The following is an 18,616-nucleotide window of genomic DNA, read 5'->3' on the forward strand; positions in this document are numbered from 1 at the left end:
ACAAAATTCTTAAAGTGAACCAAACTCTGAGACCCATTCAATCTAGTTTTACTTCTGAAATCATATAGAACATAGTTAGCCTCTCTTCTCCTTGAGTGACAGAAAAAAACCCCAAAACTATGTAAATATATAGTTTCTTTTCTTCTCCAGCCTAAATAATTACCAATTACAATTCTTTCAATAGACTCTCATGTAACATAATTTTTTTCCTCTCATTCACTGAAGCACCAAATATTTTCATTCTAAGAAATGAATATTGAAGAGTAAAATTTCAAGCACAGAAAGGGAGAATATTTTGTGGGTAGAGGGGCCCGTGTTAGGATAGACAATTCATAATTTAACTTCCTTGGGCCTCAGCTACAAAAAGAGGGTTTGGAATAGGTGATCTCCAAGGCCCCATGGGAGGGACTCATTGATGGGGTAAATTGTTGTGAGTTCATCAAGCCACCTCTTCTAATTGCACTTTCATTGCTGCAGATAAACAGTGTACCGTGTTTTATAGCATGTCCCATACCAAACTTCAGAAAGTCTGTGAAGGAGTAATGTGCAAATGTGTCGAAGGTAAACTTTGTTTAATGTGTTTAGGCTGTGTGCTTGTTTAAAGCAGCCACTCATAATCTGGGAGTAATCTGGGGGAAGCTGTTTGACAAACTGTCGTTTCTCAGAAGTAGAAATGTAATCTCATCTGATTGAAAGCTCATTCCTTGAGCACTGTAAAGCTACTTTTCAACAGCTCTGGGACAACCCGATAGTTCCTACTGTACAGAGGCAGAGAAATACCATCCAGATGGTTGTTGGATATCGGAAGGATAACATGATGTGAAATTGTTACTTTTCACCTGGTCATTTTAGTGTAATAGGACCACTGCCTAAGAGAACAGAGGCTCCAGACTGAGCCACTAGCTCCTCTTTCTTTCCCCTTGTCCTTCCCAGATAGTGACATTCTCCATTCAGTCTTTCATCTATCAAGGCAGTTTTACTTCTTGTTGGCCAAGGAAAAGACCCAGAACTCACCAATAATCAGCAATGGACTCTATGAGGGTCTGGGTTCTTTTTGGTTTTATTTTGTTTTTCAAAATCCTTAAAATCTATACATTTCCTAGGTACTTATTGCTCCATCTTAGAGCTGTATATCAGTCAACTCATCAATTTGGTTCCTTCAAGGGATTTTTGATTATACTCAAAATGGAAACATTTCCTCCTTTCTTCAATGAAGCATATATATTTCTAAAGAGCTGAATGTGGAGTGACTGACTACCCATTCTAAGAATAAGTCTCTTGTTCAAGATTTTGTTTTTGTTTGTTTTGTTTTGTTTTTGCTTTACATACTGTTTTACTTTATGGAAGAGGAGAAAATGGACAGGTCTTAGGAATCTGGTATTTGTAAGATTATATTAGATTGTCTCAGGGCTGATGAGAAAGAACTATGTTTACTCCCAAAGCTGTCTGTTCCTTACATTAACCTAACTTGTACTGTTTTTCACAAAATCCAGCTGACTGTGGACAAATGCAGACAGAACTGGATCTGACAATCTCTGCAGCTACTAGAAAAGAAACAGCATGTAAACCAGAGATTGCCTATGGTAAGTTCAAAAGTTCAATGTATAGTTCCATTAAACACGACATTTTATGAAAACATGATCAGTTTGGAAGATCTACAACTTTACACAGTGATTATATAGCTACAACATTCCACATGTTCCCTTGAAGGAAAATGCCATCAATTTTCAGCATCAACATGAAAAGTTATTTATCCCTCAGCAAAGAAATAGGATTTTCATTAAAAATGATAGGAGCGAGGTGCACACGCAGCCAAGACACTTTATTCCACAGACCCCATTGAATTAAAGGTGCTAAAACATATTCAAAGAGAATATTTGAGAAGCCACAGAGGTATAAGATTTCACTACTGCATTCTTCCAGTCAATCGAGCAGAAACAGAGACAAAGACGGTTCGGGGGTCTGGGTACTTTCCAAATCCCTCCAAAGACAAGGTAAAAATATCAGTGCTAAATAATTTTTAATATATCCACAGTCACAATCCATGTTTGAGACCCTCTCCATTTCAAAAGGAGCATCTCCTTCTTGTTGTCCAGACCTCAGAGCTAAATCAAACGCCCAAGTACAGTTGTAGTCTTGTCTCAAATTCCTCATAGAATTAGATCCTTTATTTTCTGTCCATAATTTCTAATGTTTATTTCTGGCTTTTTTAATAGAGAAAGAGAGAGAGAGAGCACACAGATTATACACTATTTCAAATCTTTTCTTGAAAATTGGTAGGGGGTTATTTATAAATAAAAAATAAGAACAGTGCTGTTCGTGTAGCATTTTGTGTTTACCAACTGCTTTCATATATGGTTTCTCACTGGTGTCCCATAAGCCCCCTTGGAGGTAACAGAGAATTATCCTTATTTTACCAATGAAGAAAGTGAGGGTCTGGGAGACTAAATAATTTGCTCAAAGTCATGCCGGAAGTAAGTAATAGAACTAGGATGCATCCTGGTCTCCAATATTATTTCCATGATATCACGCTGAATTCTCTTAATGGAAATACAGCCATAAGAATGAATTTTGTATGGCTCATGGTCTTTCCTTCAAATTCATATCTTGAGTTTTTAAAAAATGCTAAAAAGTTGCCTAACTCAGCCAAGACCCACTGCCACTTTTAAAATACATTGAAGAGAATACTATATTGTTTTAACAATTTCTTTCTAAAATTTAGAAGAACCAAGTTATTTCTTCCCTCCATAATAGAACTATTTTAACTCTTAAATATAAGAAATCTATTTTAACACAGAGTAAATGCAATCTGGATTTAGTTCATTACATTCAAGAAAAAACTTAGCTGTCTTTTTTGGAGCTACAGGTTAATGCTGGAATAATAGAATAGAAACAAAATTAAATAATTCCCTCTATCCACCTATGGCCACAGTAGGTACATTGCCCATATCCACCATAAGTACTTAAGAATCTGAAATTCAGGACAGTCTTTAAGCTACTAATTTACACAGCCTTCAGTTCTGCCACAATGAGTTCATTCATTCATCTATACATCTTGCTAGCTAGCTAGGATCTCAAAAATGGACAAAAGCTTTTAGGTCATTCACTGCAACCCCATCGAAAGCAAAAATAAGAGGATTTTTTTCCTCAGGCCATATAGAAGAGATGGGTCCCTTCAAGCTGGTCATTTCAGAGCTGAGGTCAAACACACCATAGGTTAAACACTGATGCCTGAATGAAGAGAAAACAGGATTGAGAATGTTTCATGTCAGACAGTTGCCGATCCAAGCAAAGACGGGTTGGAAAATGGAGTCCTATCAAAAACCAAAGCCAGTGGAGGTATCTGAAGAATGGAGACAAGGGAACAGAGAGTCTCACATGGCAGGCCCGAGTGATAGAGAAGGAAGGGGCTCTTTGAAGTGCCCCATAGGCATGACTCCATTCATCTCAAAGATCAGAATCTGAACTTTACATCTAAGCCTTGTTTTGTTTGATTTTGTGTGCTTCTGTCTTTTAATTTAATATTGCTCTTATCCTAACCAGCCTGTTCTATAACAGTGATCAGAGATAGTGATTTTAAGTAGAATGAGTCATTACAGTCATGACCAGTAGAATCACACTGGGAGTATTTGGGAAGGCTTCTTGGAAGAAATGAGATTTACTGCAGGGTGCCCATAAGAGCTTGCCATGCTTCATTTCTCATATGTTTGACGGACTCTGGCTTCTATTGGACACAGCAGTAGTGGTAATAAGCATGAATTATTGTGTATGTGTGTGTTTTTCTTAACCAGCTTATAAAGTTAAGATCATAGCCATCACTGAAGAAAATGCTTTTGTCAAGTATACCACAACCCTCCTGGATATCTACAAAGCTGGTAAGAATTCATTCATTCATTCTTTCATTCAACAAATACTTAGTCCTTACTATGTGGCAGGCATTATATTAGACACAGAGGATACAATGTGAATAACACAGCCATAGGTCCTGCCTTCATAAAATTTATATTCTATTTGAGGACACACGTTTTTTAAAAAAGGAGATGGACAAATAAACAATTATAAATCATAAGTATTATAGTTGAAACAGATGTGGAATTAATGGGGGAAACTCCTTTGGAGTGATAGCAGATGGCGTCTTTTAGGAGATGATATTAGGAGTTAGCCATTCTTAAAGGGCAGAGTAGAGGAAACCAAATGGGCAGGAGCTGGGTCATACAGGGGTTTATAAGGCATGGTGAGAAATTTGGATTTTATTCTAGAAGTTCAAAGGGAAGTTAATAAACGGTTTTAGGTAGGCAAGAAACATTTTATGATGTATGGTTTTAAAAATCATCCTGGTTTCTATTGGAGGGCACAAGAGTTGAAACAGGGAAACCAGTTAGGAGCATCTATGAAGTGCAAAATGGCTCAGATGCCATGTGAGTTTTGATAGGATAAGTGAGATTTAGTAACCAATACAAAAAATAAATTCATATGTAAAATAACACATAAAACACTTTAAAATACGTTCCCTTTTATTCTTTAAGTAAAAATATTTACTGAGCTACAAATATTGTGAAACTGCTTGTAATGATGTAAATAGTAACACAAATGATTCATTAAATCATGTTTAATCCCAAATAAGTTTTTTTTTTTTTTTTAAGAAACTGTCAGTGTTATTTTGCTTGACTCACTCACTCGGATAGGGGGCCCCTGTTTGTGCTTTGATTTGACAACAAGGAACCACATCAAATTTTTCCAATTGCATGTCTACTGATAGTCATTCCATGACCTATAGCCTCAATAAGTGATTTCTCCTAATAGCAGCAGTATCGTGCATGGTACTGAACACTTTCTCAGTTGCTGCTGAACTAGCAGTAATTACATTCAAATGTTTCTAGTCCTTATGATACCATCTAACATTTTCATGTATTTAATATATCTCTATTATCAGCTAAATTATAAAAACAATTACTGAAATGTCATATTTAATTTTCCTAATTTTCTTAATTTTTATTCCCCGTCAACCCTCAGAGTTTTACAAACATCATTGACAAAGTTTCAGAATTCACAGGTTTTACAAAACTTAAAAGTTCATTATATTTTTTGCTCTTGTCACTAAAAACAAAAACACTTTCATACAATTAGTTTTTCTCTTAAATTGATATTTTATTTTGTTTTATATCAAACGACATGTCATTCTTCAACAGCTCTTGCTTCATTTTCATATTTCCTTTACTTATTTTTCTACGATCAGTTTTATCATTCATTCATTAATCTGTCAGCTTATTAAAGCTGAAACATTTTTTTCTTGAATACGTAAAGATAGTATTGACATAATTGCTAGAATATCATAGGCAAATCACTAAAACACATATATATTCACTTTCTAAATGTTTACTCCTATATCTGTCAAAGCGAATCTATCAGACTTGATATGATTTATAAACTGCCTTTGGAGTTCTAGCACTACTGGCTGCCTGTCAAAATCTCAATATTTTTCCAATTTTTATTAATGCAGTTGTTTGAGGTCTTCACACTATTACTTAATTCTGTCTAGTGTATATTAGCTATGTGGTAGTGAATATCAAATATATGAAAACAATATCTAAAGTGATTTTTGTCTTTGATTGCATTATCCAGAGACACTTGATAGGTGATTCAGTCAAACTGAAACAGCTGGAAATTGCAGGATTTTTACTGAAGCCCCAGACTTCTCCCTGGCATTACATTTGCACCAATAAGGTGTTCATGTAAATATTTCTCATTGACACCTTTTTTCTCAAACGGTTTGATATGCTGTCCCGTTGTTCCTTCCAGTACCTTGAGTTCAACAAAACCCATTAAGCCATCTTCAAAGTCTCTAATTTTTCATTTTAAGTTATTTAAAACACATGTTATATTAAATAGTTGATTTTCTCAATAATGATTGAAATTTTATTTAATTACCTTATTTATATTTTTCAAAAAGCAGTGTTCTCATTTCAGTAGATATAAATTTTGCAATAAGTAGGACCATAAATCTAAATTGTGGCAATATGTGTACATTTTTTTTTGAAATGTTATCAAGTATTTCAACTTTGAAAATGTTTGATTATTTTTAACCATACACTAGAGTTTAAAATTCTGATAGTTTCCAAATTTTTCTTTGCTTGATCAATACTCTGACAACATTTTTTCTGATTTTTATTATTTCAAATGTTTTACTGTATGAAGTTGATTTGTGATGTTATTTTTTTCTCATTGATGATCACAAGTGTTCCTTATTTGAAACACGATTGCCATTCTGACAAAATAGGTAAGCGTTTAGCACTTTGATCTTTTCACAACCCAATTTTCAAGCACTTTTTGCATACAACGTTCACATCATAAGCAATAATAAGCCATTCCTATTTTTACTGAAATAATCAAGTGCTTTTCATTCCAGAAATACAAATTACTTATTTTGTATCAATTCTTGCCTACTATCAAAAGACATTCCAGACTGTTCTGAATTTTCTGCAGCATCAGATGATTCCCAAGCTGCAGTTTTGTTTGTTTTTTTAAAAATTTTTTTGGCTGCATTGGGTCTTCATTGCTGCGTGCATGCTTTCTCTAGTTGTGATGAGTGGGGGCTACTCTTCATTGCGTTGCGCGGGCTTCTCATTGCGGTGGCTTCTCTTCTTGCAGACCACGGGCTCTAGGAGCGTTGTCTTCAGTAGTTGCAGCACACAGGCTCAGTAGTTGTGACTCACAGGCTCTAGAGCGCAGGCTCAGTAGTTGTGGTGCACGGGCTTACTTGCTCTGTGGCATGTGAGATCTTCCTGGACGAGGATTTGAACCTGTGTCCCCTGCACTGGCAGGTGGATTCTTAACCACTGCGCCACCAGGGAAGTCCCTGCAGTTCTCTTTTTTTACAAATTTATTTCTGGCTGCCTTGGGTCTTCGTTGCTGCATGAGGGCTTTCTCTAGTTATGGCAAGCGGGGCCCACTCCTCGCCGCGGTGTGCAGGCTTCTCATTGCAGTGGCCTCTCTTGCTGTGGAACACGGGCTCTAGGCATGCGGGCTTCAGTAGTTGTGGCACACCGGCCTAGCCGCTCCGCAGCATGTGGGCTCTTACTGGACCAGGGCTCGAACCCATGTCCCCTGCATTGGCAGGCAGATTCTTAACCACTGTGCCACCAGGGAAATCCCTGCAGTTCTTTACTGATATCATTTCTTCTTTGTTCTCCTGTCAATTCAGAAGATTCATATTTATGATAGTTAAAAGGAAATGTTAAGAAAATTTTGCATACTTTGTTATCTAGTCATTCTGGGTGTTAGTTTTTAATATATATAGATTTTGAATTCATATAAATATTAAAACACCATACACTTACGATTTACAAAAGAATTGCTGCTCACTAACAATAAACCAAAATAAAAACTAAACTACTTAGAATCAAGGGCAACTATGTGGTTCAAGGATAATGATGTTATTATCCTATGATTAGTGTTTCTCCTAAAGCACAGGATGCATAGAGTAGGTGAGGGTATAAATGAAAGAAAGATGAGTGATTGTTGAAACTGAGGTTAATTAATTATTCTCCCTTCTGAATATGCTTGAAGTTTCCCGTAACAAAAGGTTTTAAAAAATAATAAGCCCCTCTGCAGCCACACTGCTTACCATGACAGGGGCTGATTTGGCAAATTGTGCTGGGAAGGGTGTTTAGATGTTGCTGCAACAGGAAGTCATGTAATAATGGTCACCGGGAGAGCCTAAGAACATTAGCTTGAACTAACGTGAGTACCCTAGAATTTATAGTACTAATTAAAGTTTACCATTTATGCATTACTATTATATGCTATTTAGCAACAGGTTCAGAATTTTTTCAGGATTTTTTAAAATGTTTTTCTTTATTTTTGGCTGCATTGGGTCTTCATTGCTATACGTGGGCTTTCTCTAGTTGTGGCGAGTGGGGCTACTCTTCATTGCGGTACACGGGCTTCTCAATGCGGTGGCTTCTCTTGTTGTGGAGCATGGGTTCTAGGTGCACGGGCTTCAGTAGTTGTGGCACGCAGGCTCAGTAGTTGTGGCTCACCGGCTCTAGAGCGCAGGCTCAGTAGTTGTGGTGCACGGGCTTAGTTGCTCTGTGGCATGTGGGATCTTCCCGGACCAGGGCTCAAACCCGTGTCCCCTGCATTGGCAGGCAGATTCTTAACCACTGTGCCACCAGGGAAGCCCGAGGATTTAATAATTAGTATGACTCTGCCAGAGTTTAATAACTGGATATCAGTCCTGAATTTATAGCAATGAATTCCCTGTCCCGGACTCAAAAAGTTTCCAGCCTAGCAGAGGAATCAGGCATGTGGAGTGAAACATTATGATAGAAATTCAAGTATAATGGAGTAAGGGGAAGACAGATACTTTTGACAAAGAGCATCAGGGAATGTTTACTGGATACTGTGAGAACTGAAGATGCGTTTAAAGACGGGTAGACATTCAACAGGCCAACACGAAGAGGAATGCATTCCAGGCAGGGAGCCAGCTTCTTGGCTACGTACTAGTTCTGTGGGAATCCCAAAGTTATCCTCCTCAAAATTTTCTAGTCTTTTGCATGTCTTGCACTTTTCTACGAAGTTGCCCGTTGCCAGCTACCAAATCCTTTTTTATTTTCCTGTGTAACATATGGAGATTAATATTGTTCAACTCTAAAGAGGTTCTTTTAATTCCTGGTTCTACAAGAGTAATAATGAAAAGCGCTTATATATTGCTGTGTTCTAAGCACTTTCCATATAGTAACCCATTTAATCTCACAACAGTTCTGCAGTGTAGGTTTTACTGTGATGCCCATTTTTTGGATGAGGGGTCTGAGCTTCATTTGTCTGGGGTCACACAGCCAGGAAGTGGAAGATCTGGGGTTTAGCCTGGGGAGCCTAATCCCAGAGTCTGAAGTCTTTTTTTTTTTTTTTCACACACACACACACACACACTGTATTTTATTTTTACAAGAGATAAATAAACTGACACCAAGCATTGTAAATGGATGACCACAACAAAAGCAACAATGATTGCAATTACCAAACACAAAACACACTCACACTATGTCATAATATTGCAGAGTCCAAAGTGTTAACCACATGGACATTGCCTATAGCCATCAGCCTGTCAATAGAAATTTACACTGAATAATAAATAGCCGTGAGGAACTGGAATTCTCGAAAGAGTTAATAATTTTGACATTGTGACAAGAATGTGATAACCTTACTGGTGTGTCTCTCAGGAGAAGCTGCTGCTGAGAAAGACTCTGAAATCACCTTCATTAAAAAGACAACCTGTGTTAACGCTGACCTGGAAGAAGGAAAACAGTACTTAATTATGGGTAAAGAGGCCCTGCAGATAAAATACAATTTCCGTTTCAAGTAAGTCACCAATATTTTGGAGTCTCTGATCTTCCCTCCAAAACGGAGTGCAACTTATTCTTAAACACACTGCGTGTTCTTACGTGCCCTGCTGTTAATACGCAAACCATTAGGAGCATAAATGAAATAATGTGAGTTTGAAACAAAGAACTCCTCAAAACCACCAGGGTAGCTAAGGACGCACTGAGGATAAGCCAGTTGAGTGCTCAGGTCTGACAGTGATCTGGGGGTGCTCATTGACCCCCCTTTACCACATGTGTTCCCTCAGTATGTTCTCAGGCTGTTGTGTTTTAAAGAGGACAGTGTTTGGATACACGTTTTATTATCTGTTTTTTAAAAATAGACATTGAAACAGATGCTGTTCTTGCCTTTAACCATGGGAGCCCCAAGCAGCTCATGATCCCCAGGGTTTTGTGGACCTTCCTGGGGAGAGACGGGTCCAGAAGTGTTTGGCCGGCAACCTGATCCCTGGGCACCTGAGCAGCCTGGCCTCAGCTGAATTCAGCTCTTCTCTCTCTGTGGCCATCATCACAAATGCTTTGTTTGCATTATTTCTTGGCAGGTACATCTACCCGTTAGATTCCTTGACCTGGATTGAATATTGGCCCACAGACACCGGGTGTCCATCTTGCCAAGCATTTTTAGCGAATCTAGATGAGTTTACTGAAGACATCTTTTTAAATGGCTGTGAAAACGCCTAAAGAAGGTCAGCTGCATCCAGTTTTCACTATGGACTCCTGTTGAAGTTTCTTCCTTTTTTTTTTTTTTTTTGAGCGTTCACAGCTGGTCTTATTTGGAGAGCTCACTCTACTTAGAATTAGGGACACTTGCTTTTATTAGAGAACGATTTTAAGAGCAGTAACTCTCTGAAATAACATGTCCTTGGGGGGCATGGAGACAGACACTCATTCCAAGGTTATTGGACACCAGAAGCAATAAATTGGAACCCTCCTAAAACCTACCACTCAGGAATGTTTGCTGGGAATGAAAGAATAGCCCCATTGAAATGTAGTATCTTACAAAAACATGGCCTTTGCTTGAAAGAAAATACCAAGGAACAGAAGACTGATCATTAAAGCCTGCCTTTGCTTTTTCAAAATGTGCGGAAAGGCGTGTTATTTCATGCTAGGTCAGCTTCAACCACACAAAGACAGGCAAATTGAGAGAGGTAGAGAAAGCAGCCCGGGAGACCCGAGAAGGCCTCACCTCAGAGCCCTCAGCAACCTGAGAAGGTAGGAGACTTGCAGTTGCCCCCTCCCCTCCTGTTGCCCTCTCCTTACCCTCATGGGGACCCCTCTACTCCCCTCCCTACCCACCCAGCACATACTCATTTCCCCTGGAACTTGTTCTCCTGGAAGGCAAGCAACCTAATGAAGAGAAATCTAGTGGGAATCAGGAGCCCTAACCAGGTCTCTGAGCCTCCACTGGGGGGTTATAAATGAGGATTTCTAACAGAAGGCTCATTTTTAAGTGACATTTTGCAGCACTTGAGATCCTACGGAAGAATTCTCACATCCATTCCCATTTAATGTAGCCAGAATTTCACGAGGTACAGAAATTATTATTATCCCCATTTACAGATGAGGACTTTGAGGCTCAGAAAAGTGAAACAATTTTCCCCGCCTAGTAAGGGGCAGAGTGGGAGACCAAACCCCAAGGCTCACTCACAGTCTAAATTCATCCCTCTTCCACCTCTCTGCCCCATCCTATTGCTCGTCGGGTTTAATTTCCTAAGACCAAGTCAGGATGCAGGTGGAGTCTCTTAGATTTAGTTTAACCAGCCCCACTGAAATATTACAAGGAAACATAAACTCTGGGTGAAACGGTAATAGTGACTAAAATGCATTCCCTTTTTGAAAAATCTGCCCCTTACCAGTTAGGTGAAACTACACAAGGCCCTGCAGTGTGCCTCCTCAGTTAAACTAAGATTTTCCACTTCCAGGAACTAAGGATTTATTTTTGTTAACGTCAAAACTCACATTGTAGGCACTCCCTTGGCAAAAACAACCAGTGTGTCCAATATGCCCAAAGTCTCTGCCAGCGAGGGATGAAGGGCCCCTCTAGAGCAGGCCTGAAGTGCCTCCTGTCACCTTCTTGCTGAAAGCAGGGTGGGTAGGACCACTGCAGCACCCCCGAGGCACCAGCGTCTCTGAGCCATCACATCGCCTTCTCCTTGAGCACTGTTTCAAGTAGGTCAGCCACAGCGGTCTAATTAACCCACAATGCAGCCGAGCTTCCAAACATCAAAGCAGGCCTTTGTGAGTGAGCCTGGATCCCTGAGAAATCCACCAGCTCCTCTTCAGCAAACTCCTAAGTACTTAAACATACTTGCTTAGTGAGGCTTTCCTGACCCTCCACACAGCAGGGCCCCTCCTCAACCCTGCAGTTCTCTTCCAAGGCACTTGCAATTATTTACTTACTCATGTATAGTTCTTTGGTGTGCCGCTTCCTGGCTCTCCTGTGAGCTCCATGTGGGCAAGGTCTGGGTCTTTTCTCTTCGTCACTGTCTCCTGTTCCCGGCACAATGCCAGACACATTCTAGGGACTCAGCAAGTGTTTGTGGATTCACCAGTGAGTGTGGGGCATCGGGAGACCCGGGTTCTAGTGTGGCTGTGCCCCTGGCAGGGGTTTGGGACAAGCCTCTTCACCTTTCTGATGGCCTGTGAAACAAGGGAATTGAAACAGTCTAATGCCTCTTTTATCTAGAGCTCCAAAAAGAAATTTTATAATCTTATGAAACAGAAAACAAGACTACGTGGCATGTAAGCACCCAAATGTTAGGTATGTATTTCTTCCTATAAATGTGGAGGGAACTCAGAGACGTGAATGAGTATGTGAGTTGGAGGAGCTTCCAAAGGCTTCCTGGAGATGGACAGCAGGATTTGGGTAGGTAGAGAGGGACAGGAGGGTCTTTCTGGTTGAAGGAAAAAGCACAACGCAGGTTTCCACTGGGGGTAAGCAAGACAATTTAGGTGGTAAATAGTTATATGCTTATTTTAACATGTATTAGAAAACTATACAACGAGCACAACAAAGCCATGATATAAAATTCTCTTTGAAAATAAATTTATTTGTCAAAAAGTCTATTGAAGGAGTTTTTAAGTAAATAAAAGTATAGGTTGTTCTTAGGGCAAAAATCATGAGGTTGGCATGTACATACTTGAAGTTTAGGAAACCCTGTCTTAAGAAAATATGTGGAATTGAGAACCAGCCAAGCTTAAAGCAGGGAGCTTGACTCCTTATTTCTCAGCGAGGGGTTCTAAGCCAAAGTCGTGCTCAAGTTTACTTTCCAGCCCCTGTGATGCTCATTTATTCAGCAACATCCAACAAATATGTACTGATGGGTCATCGCAGGTCAGGCCCAGTTCTAGGAGCTTGGTACCTAGATCCTTGCCCTTGTGGAACTTAGATTCCAGCGGCCGGAGACGTGCGGTAAATAATAAAGCCAATAATTAGGGGATTGACCTTGAATGTTGGCAGGTCATAAGAGATGTGGGAAAAAGAAAAAGCAGAGCAGACTAAGGGAGATTGGGAGTGGTGGAGAGAGGGGTTGCAGCTTAACAGAGCGGTCAGGTCAAGGTGGGCTTCAGTGAGAAGTGAGACTCGAGCAAAGACTTGAAGGTGGTAAAAGAGTGAGCCATGTGGTGATCTGGGGGGTGAGTGTTCCAGGCAGAGGGAGCACCTAGTGCCCGAGATGAAAACAGGAGAACGCCTGGTATGTTCTGGGAAGAGCAGGAAGGCTGGCGTAGCAGGTGCAGACTGAGCAGAGGGGAAGTAGGTGGAGACAAGGTCAGAGAGGTCACAAGGACAAGATCGTGCAGGTCATGGACAGGGTGCTGGTTTTACTCAGAGGGAGAGGGGAGTCACTGCAAGGTTCGGAGCAGAGCAGTGACGTGGTCTGTCTTACCTGTTAGGAGGATCATGCTACTGGCCCACTGGAAATGAGGCCAGGGTCAAAACAGACCAGTTAGGAGGCTACTGCAGTAAAGCAGACAAAAGCTGATGGAGATTCAACCAAGTTGAGTTTATGGAGCTTCTCACTCAATGGATGTTAGAAAGAACTTGTTATAGGACTTGGGCTTGTGATGGACTATTTGGGGAGGGTTCAGGGAAGTGGGCTTTGCTCTGGGATGGATGCTGTCAGGAAGCAGAGGTAATCCTATGATTGAGTGTATTAATTCTTATCTAACTGGGAAGAAAAGAAGAAGCAGTCCCTCACATTAGTCAGGAAAGGGGGATATTTGGTCATTCTTGCATTTCAGATTATATTCTTGTTTTATTCTCTGCTCAAACATGATTATGGAGCTTTCTTTTTTTTTGGTCTTGATCCATTTTGTCTGATGCCGATGTTCTGTGACATCAGACACAGAGAACACCACAGCCTGGCTCTGAGAACCAGGCCAGCTCCAAGGGACACTACCAAGGGACACTAAGGCCCAGGTCCCAGTCTAGCTCCCAGCTGTCAAGGGCTACTCTCCCCTTTCACAGACCCTTCTTCCTAGAAAATGCATACTTGGGACTTCCCTGGCAGTCCAGTGGTTAAGACTCTGCGCTTCCACTGCAGGGGGCGCGGGTTCAATCCCTGGTTGGGAAACAAAGATCCCACATGCCGCGAGGTGCCGCAAAAAAAAAAAAATTAAAAAAAAAAACATATGTGCACAAAATGGACAAATCTGCATACTATTTCAGAGGCCCCTTGCAAGTGCACACATTGACCTCATGACTGAAAACTTCTGTCTCAGAGCTGGGAATTTAGCAGCCAAATCTGGGAGGTTCTCAGAGATCCAAAGAGGAAAACCTGCAGCCTAGGTTTTCCCTACTCCTGAAATCAAACTGATTCTGCGAGTTTAGCGTGATGTGAGAAACGTGTCACCAGGGGCATGACCTTTAATTTTGACTGGAGATTAAAATATCCCTTTATGCCTCTGAATCAGAAAGAAAGGAAGAAAGGAAGACAGGAGGAAGAAAAGAAAAAATGAAGGAGAGAGGGTGGCGGGTGGGAGGAGAGGGGAGGGAAAGAGAGAGGAAGGGACAGGGGTTTGTTTAAAGATGAGAACTCCATTTCTAAGAACCTTCTGGATTCTTCTTGGTTGGCAGGGTCCCCACCCTGACAGACATGTTGGCAGAAACCGATCCATTCCTTGGAACATGGTGTCCACTCCTTCACTGTTTCCATCATTATAATCAGATATGTGTGTATTACGTACACCATCATGAGTTATATAATCCTCAAATGTCCAAACCAGGAAGGACCTGGGAAAACAGGCCCAGAGGAGCGGCTTCCAGTGGTCACAGCTCTGCACAGCGCAAGGGCTGGGACACGAGCCCAGGGCCTCTGACTCTGAGCTCAGTGTTCTTTCCACCACACAGGTGGATGGAGGTTACAGGGAAATCAATTTGGGCTCCCTGCAAAGAAGCATTTCCTTAGAGCCAGAGCTGTTCAAAGATAGACTAGGCTCTCTAGGAGGGACCAGGTTCCCCATCACTACCACTGTCCAGGAATGTTGCAGGAGCTCTCAAGGTAGGAGGTTGGCCCCAATGACATCCAGTGTCCCTGCCACTCTAAGAGGCCATTAACAGAAAGGAAAACATCTCTTTTCCTTCCTTACACCTCCATTTTCACATCTGAAAATAATTCCCACTTCAGAGGATTTCTGTGAGACTTAAATAACACAGGTCATGCACATAAAGTGATGAGCACGGGGCCTGGCACGATAAGTGTAACTTGCCGTTGTTAATAATACAGCCCTGGCACATGCTAAGTGATGAATTCAACCAAGTTCTTGCCTGGCGTCATGCTGATTGCATTTCGTGGAGTATTCTGTTGACATATCACACCCATCCTGTGGTGATTGTCATCATCCTTACTGTTAGGAAGGAAGCAGCTGAGGCCCCGGGAGGCTCAGTAATTTGCCCCAGGTCTCATACCTTCATGAGCAGTAGGGCCACAACTCAAATGCGCATCTTTTGGGCTCCGGCAGCCATGCTTCAGCGTCTGAGCTGACCGCCTTCTCACACACGGGAAGGGTAGGAACATGGTCATCGTGTAATCCTAGCAAAGTCTCCGCCTCCCTGGGTCTCAGCAATGAGTGTGTTCATTATATGCTCTCTAAGCTGTCCCTGTGCTAGGACCACAGGTGAGGCAGAGTGAGGCCGACGAGGGCTCTGGGGACAGGTACTGGGGCAGTGGGAGCACTGGCATTGGTGTAGGAAAATGAAGGAAGGTGGCATCAGAGAGAAATTTCATAGATTTGCAAAATGTGTCCTGAAATCATCTTCCACGTGGATATAACACAATTTGTAAAACTCTGAATTGACAGGTCCTCCTACCTCCCCTCAAAAGACTCTAATTTGCCAGTAGAGTTGAGGTTTTTTTCCTTTGTGAGCCTCCTACATAGAATCATAAAATACTGACGATAAAGATTCCCTAGAGATCATCTAATCAAACTCTCCCCATTTCACAGATGAGGAAAAAGGCCAGGAAAGAGCAGGGACTCTCCAAGGGTCCCATGTGGGAATCAGGGCTGGAAACAGAGTGCCAAGCTCCTCTTCCCCATATTAGTGCCTGGTGTCTGCTCCCACCAGCTGGGCCTAGGGGCAGACGGGCAGAGACCAGAGCCCGGGGGGTGGGGCCCAGGGCTAACATTGTTAGCAGATGAGATGAGAGAAAGCAGACCTGTCCTGGAAAGAGTGATTTTTGTTTGGCTGTAGTTGTGTGTGTGTGTGTGTGTGTGTGTGTGTGTGTGTGTGTAAAAGACAGACACAGACAAAGGAGTGGTTACTATGGGGAAGTGACAAGGGGAAGAAGTAAGACCTGCCCTGGTTAGGGACCTTGGGAAAGTTCCTGAAGCTCGTCCAGCCTCTCGGTTTGCCTCTCTATCCAGTGAGAGTAGGATGCGCAGCCTTGAAGGGATGTAAGGATTAGAAATAACACCTATGAGCCCACTCAGGGAGTGCAGCCTGTGTAGGCCAGCTGGCTGCGATCTCTAACTCCCACAGCTCCCTGTGCCTCTGTTCTTTCTTTTGGAAATGAGGTAGTAATTTCTCTGGGCCCAACATACAGGGTTGTTGCAGGATGAAATCAGATCAAACAAGTGAAAGAACTCTTAAGCTGTAGAATTTTGAACAAATATGGAAATGGCATTAATAATCAAAAGCATCTTTGTGCTGATACCACAGGCAGAGACTGCCTGGTGTGGTTTTAAAAGATTAGGAAAGTGTCCGCTATCTTAAAAAACAATCTCCCCCTAGTGCCTCAAATTTCTCTATTAAAGCTTCATTCCTTTGGCCCTGTAGGCTGGCAGCCTTAGAGCAGTGCTTCACAAAGTGCTGAAATGCACATTCTCGGTCCCCACCTCAGACCTACTGAATCAGAAACTCTAGAATTGGAGCACTGAAATCTATACTCTAAAAAGATCTCCAGGAAAAGCATAGGCACATTAAAATTTAAGAAATATTGTGTTAGAGCTTGTGAAAATGCAGGCTCTGATTCTGTTGGTCTGGGGTGGCCAGAGATTCTGCATCTCCCAGGTGATGCCTATGTTGCTGGTTCTTGGACCTAACAAGGCTCTAGATTGTTCTGTAAAGTCAGGGATTCTCACATAAAGGGAAGCAACCCTTTAACAGCCAACACTTCAGTTGACAGTCGTGCACAAGGCCTTTCAGGAATGGGTCGCAGAAAAGACTGAGGAATTCTGGGGACAAGAGAAACACAGGGCAGCAAAGAGAAAGAGGTCTTAAGAAAAAAAGAGGGGGTAGGAGGTGCTAAAAGAAAACGAAATTGCCCTTGTAGAATGTGGCCCGAGCAGGTCTGGGAATCAATTTATCCTTTCACTTACCAAGTGCTGGCTACATGTTAGGCACTGTGATATGTTCTTTACGTTCATCGGCTCAGTTAATCCACAAAACAACCCCATGACTTTCGTACAGAGGAATAAACTGAGGAACACAAGTCACTTACCCAAGTCACGCAGCTAATAAGTGGTGGAGCCGGGATTTAGAACTCAGGCAGCCTGACTCACTAGCACTAATTCCACCTCAAATTTGGCCTCTGCCCTCAGGAAGCTTATAGTCCCATGAGGAATATGGGCGAGGACTGATAATGGCCCACACTTGAATGATGCCCGTCACGTGCCATATTCCGAGCACCTTACATACAGCTGCTGTTTTAGCTCTTGTAGTGGTTCTACAAGACGGGGGCAGGGCGCTGCTGCATGGGCCTGGCTGTGTGTGGAAGTGCACAAGACAGGTCTCTCTGTTCCTGTTGGTTTATGTATGGAGGTACTCATATCACCCAGTGTTCCATGTCCTAAGCAGGAAAGCTTCAGTCCAGAAACAGCCTCTGCAAAGGGGCCTCCAGAACCGGGTCCCAGCCCCACTTTGCATCCTCAGCTTCCCACCCCCTCACCACTTCCCAACACCACCTCCAGGATGGCCTCCCTGCTGAAGAGCAGGGGCACTGCTCTCTTCTGCCCACCTTGGCTCCTATAGCCAGACCCAAGTTCATGCAACAGAAGGCCCTGTCTGCCTCAGGCAGGCCTGGAAGACCAGGCTGTTGCCCCTCCAGACAGGCGCTGGATGAGGGCCCTGCTGAGCTGGCTAGTCACTACTGCTGCTGCTGCTGCGGGCCCTGACCCACCAGAGGCAGCAGCTCTGACCTGCACCTCCTCCCCTGCCATTTCTAGCACATGCCCTCCCCACCTCCCTCCCCCACATACCAGAAATCACTACCTTGGCACGGGGGATTCAGAAGGTTGCCTAACAGATGAAAACTGACCTAACATCTTTGCAAACCTATTTGACAATACATTTCAAGAGCCAAAATATGTTTATATCCCTCGATCCGGTAATCCTCCTCCTGATGGATTATTTATATAAATTCCCAAAAGCAGAGGGGGCAGGGAAGTTCATACACAAAGATCTTCTGTGCAGGAGTAATGATTTATTCAGTAAATATTTATTGAGTTCCTTCTATATGCCAGGCATAGTTCTAGATGGTGTAATCAAGATAAACAAGGTCCCTGCTCTCCTAGGGATTATGGGCAGAAAGATGATAAATATCTACATAAATGAGAAAAATAATCTATTTACTAAATTATCTGCAGGGAATTAAAATAAAGGTCTGCAACTGAGAATAACTGGGTGACTGCTCTTGATGGGGTGGTCAGGGAAGGTCTCTCAGATGTCACTAAATAACATGACATTTAAGCCGAGATGCTCAGGCAAGAAGGGGCAGCCATACCAACGCCCAGAGGAG

General features: G+C 42.1%; 1 protein-coding gene across 1 annotated transcript in view; it reads left to right on the forward strand.

Moving 5' to 3' along the window:
• The window catches only part of C5 (complement C5), a 78,479-nt gene extending 68,027 nt beyond the window's left edge, over window positions 1–10,452 (forward strand). Inside the window, exons 37-41 of the mRNA XM_032633805.1 lie at window positions 478–561; window positions 1,494–1,583; window positions 3,792–3,875; window positions 9,222–9,360; window positions 9,923–10,452. Coding sequence (XP_032489696.1) covers window positions 478–561; window positions 1,494–1,583; window positions 3,792–3,875; window positions 9,222–9,360; window positions 9,923–10,061 — 536 coding nt within the window. The 3' untranslated portion in view covers window positions 10,062–10,452. The remainder of the gene's footprint in view (window positions 1–477; window positions 562–1,493; window positions 1,584–3,791; window positions 3,876–9,221; window positions 9,361–9,922) is intronic.
• The last annotated feature ends 8,164 nt before the right edge of the window (window positions 10,453–18,616 follow it).

This window comes from Phocoena sinus, chromosome 6 (genome assembly GCF_008692025.1).
Source record: "Phocoena sinus isolate mPhoSin1 chromosome 6, mPhoSin1.pri, whole genome shotgun sequence".
Classification (NCBI taxonomy): domain Eukaryota; kingdom Metazoa; phylum Chordata; class Mammalia; order Artiodactyla; family Phocoenidae; genus Phocoena; species Phocoena sinus.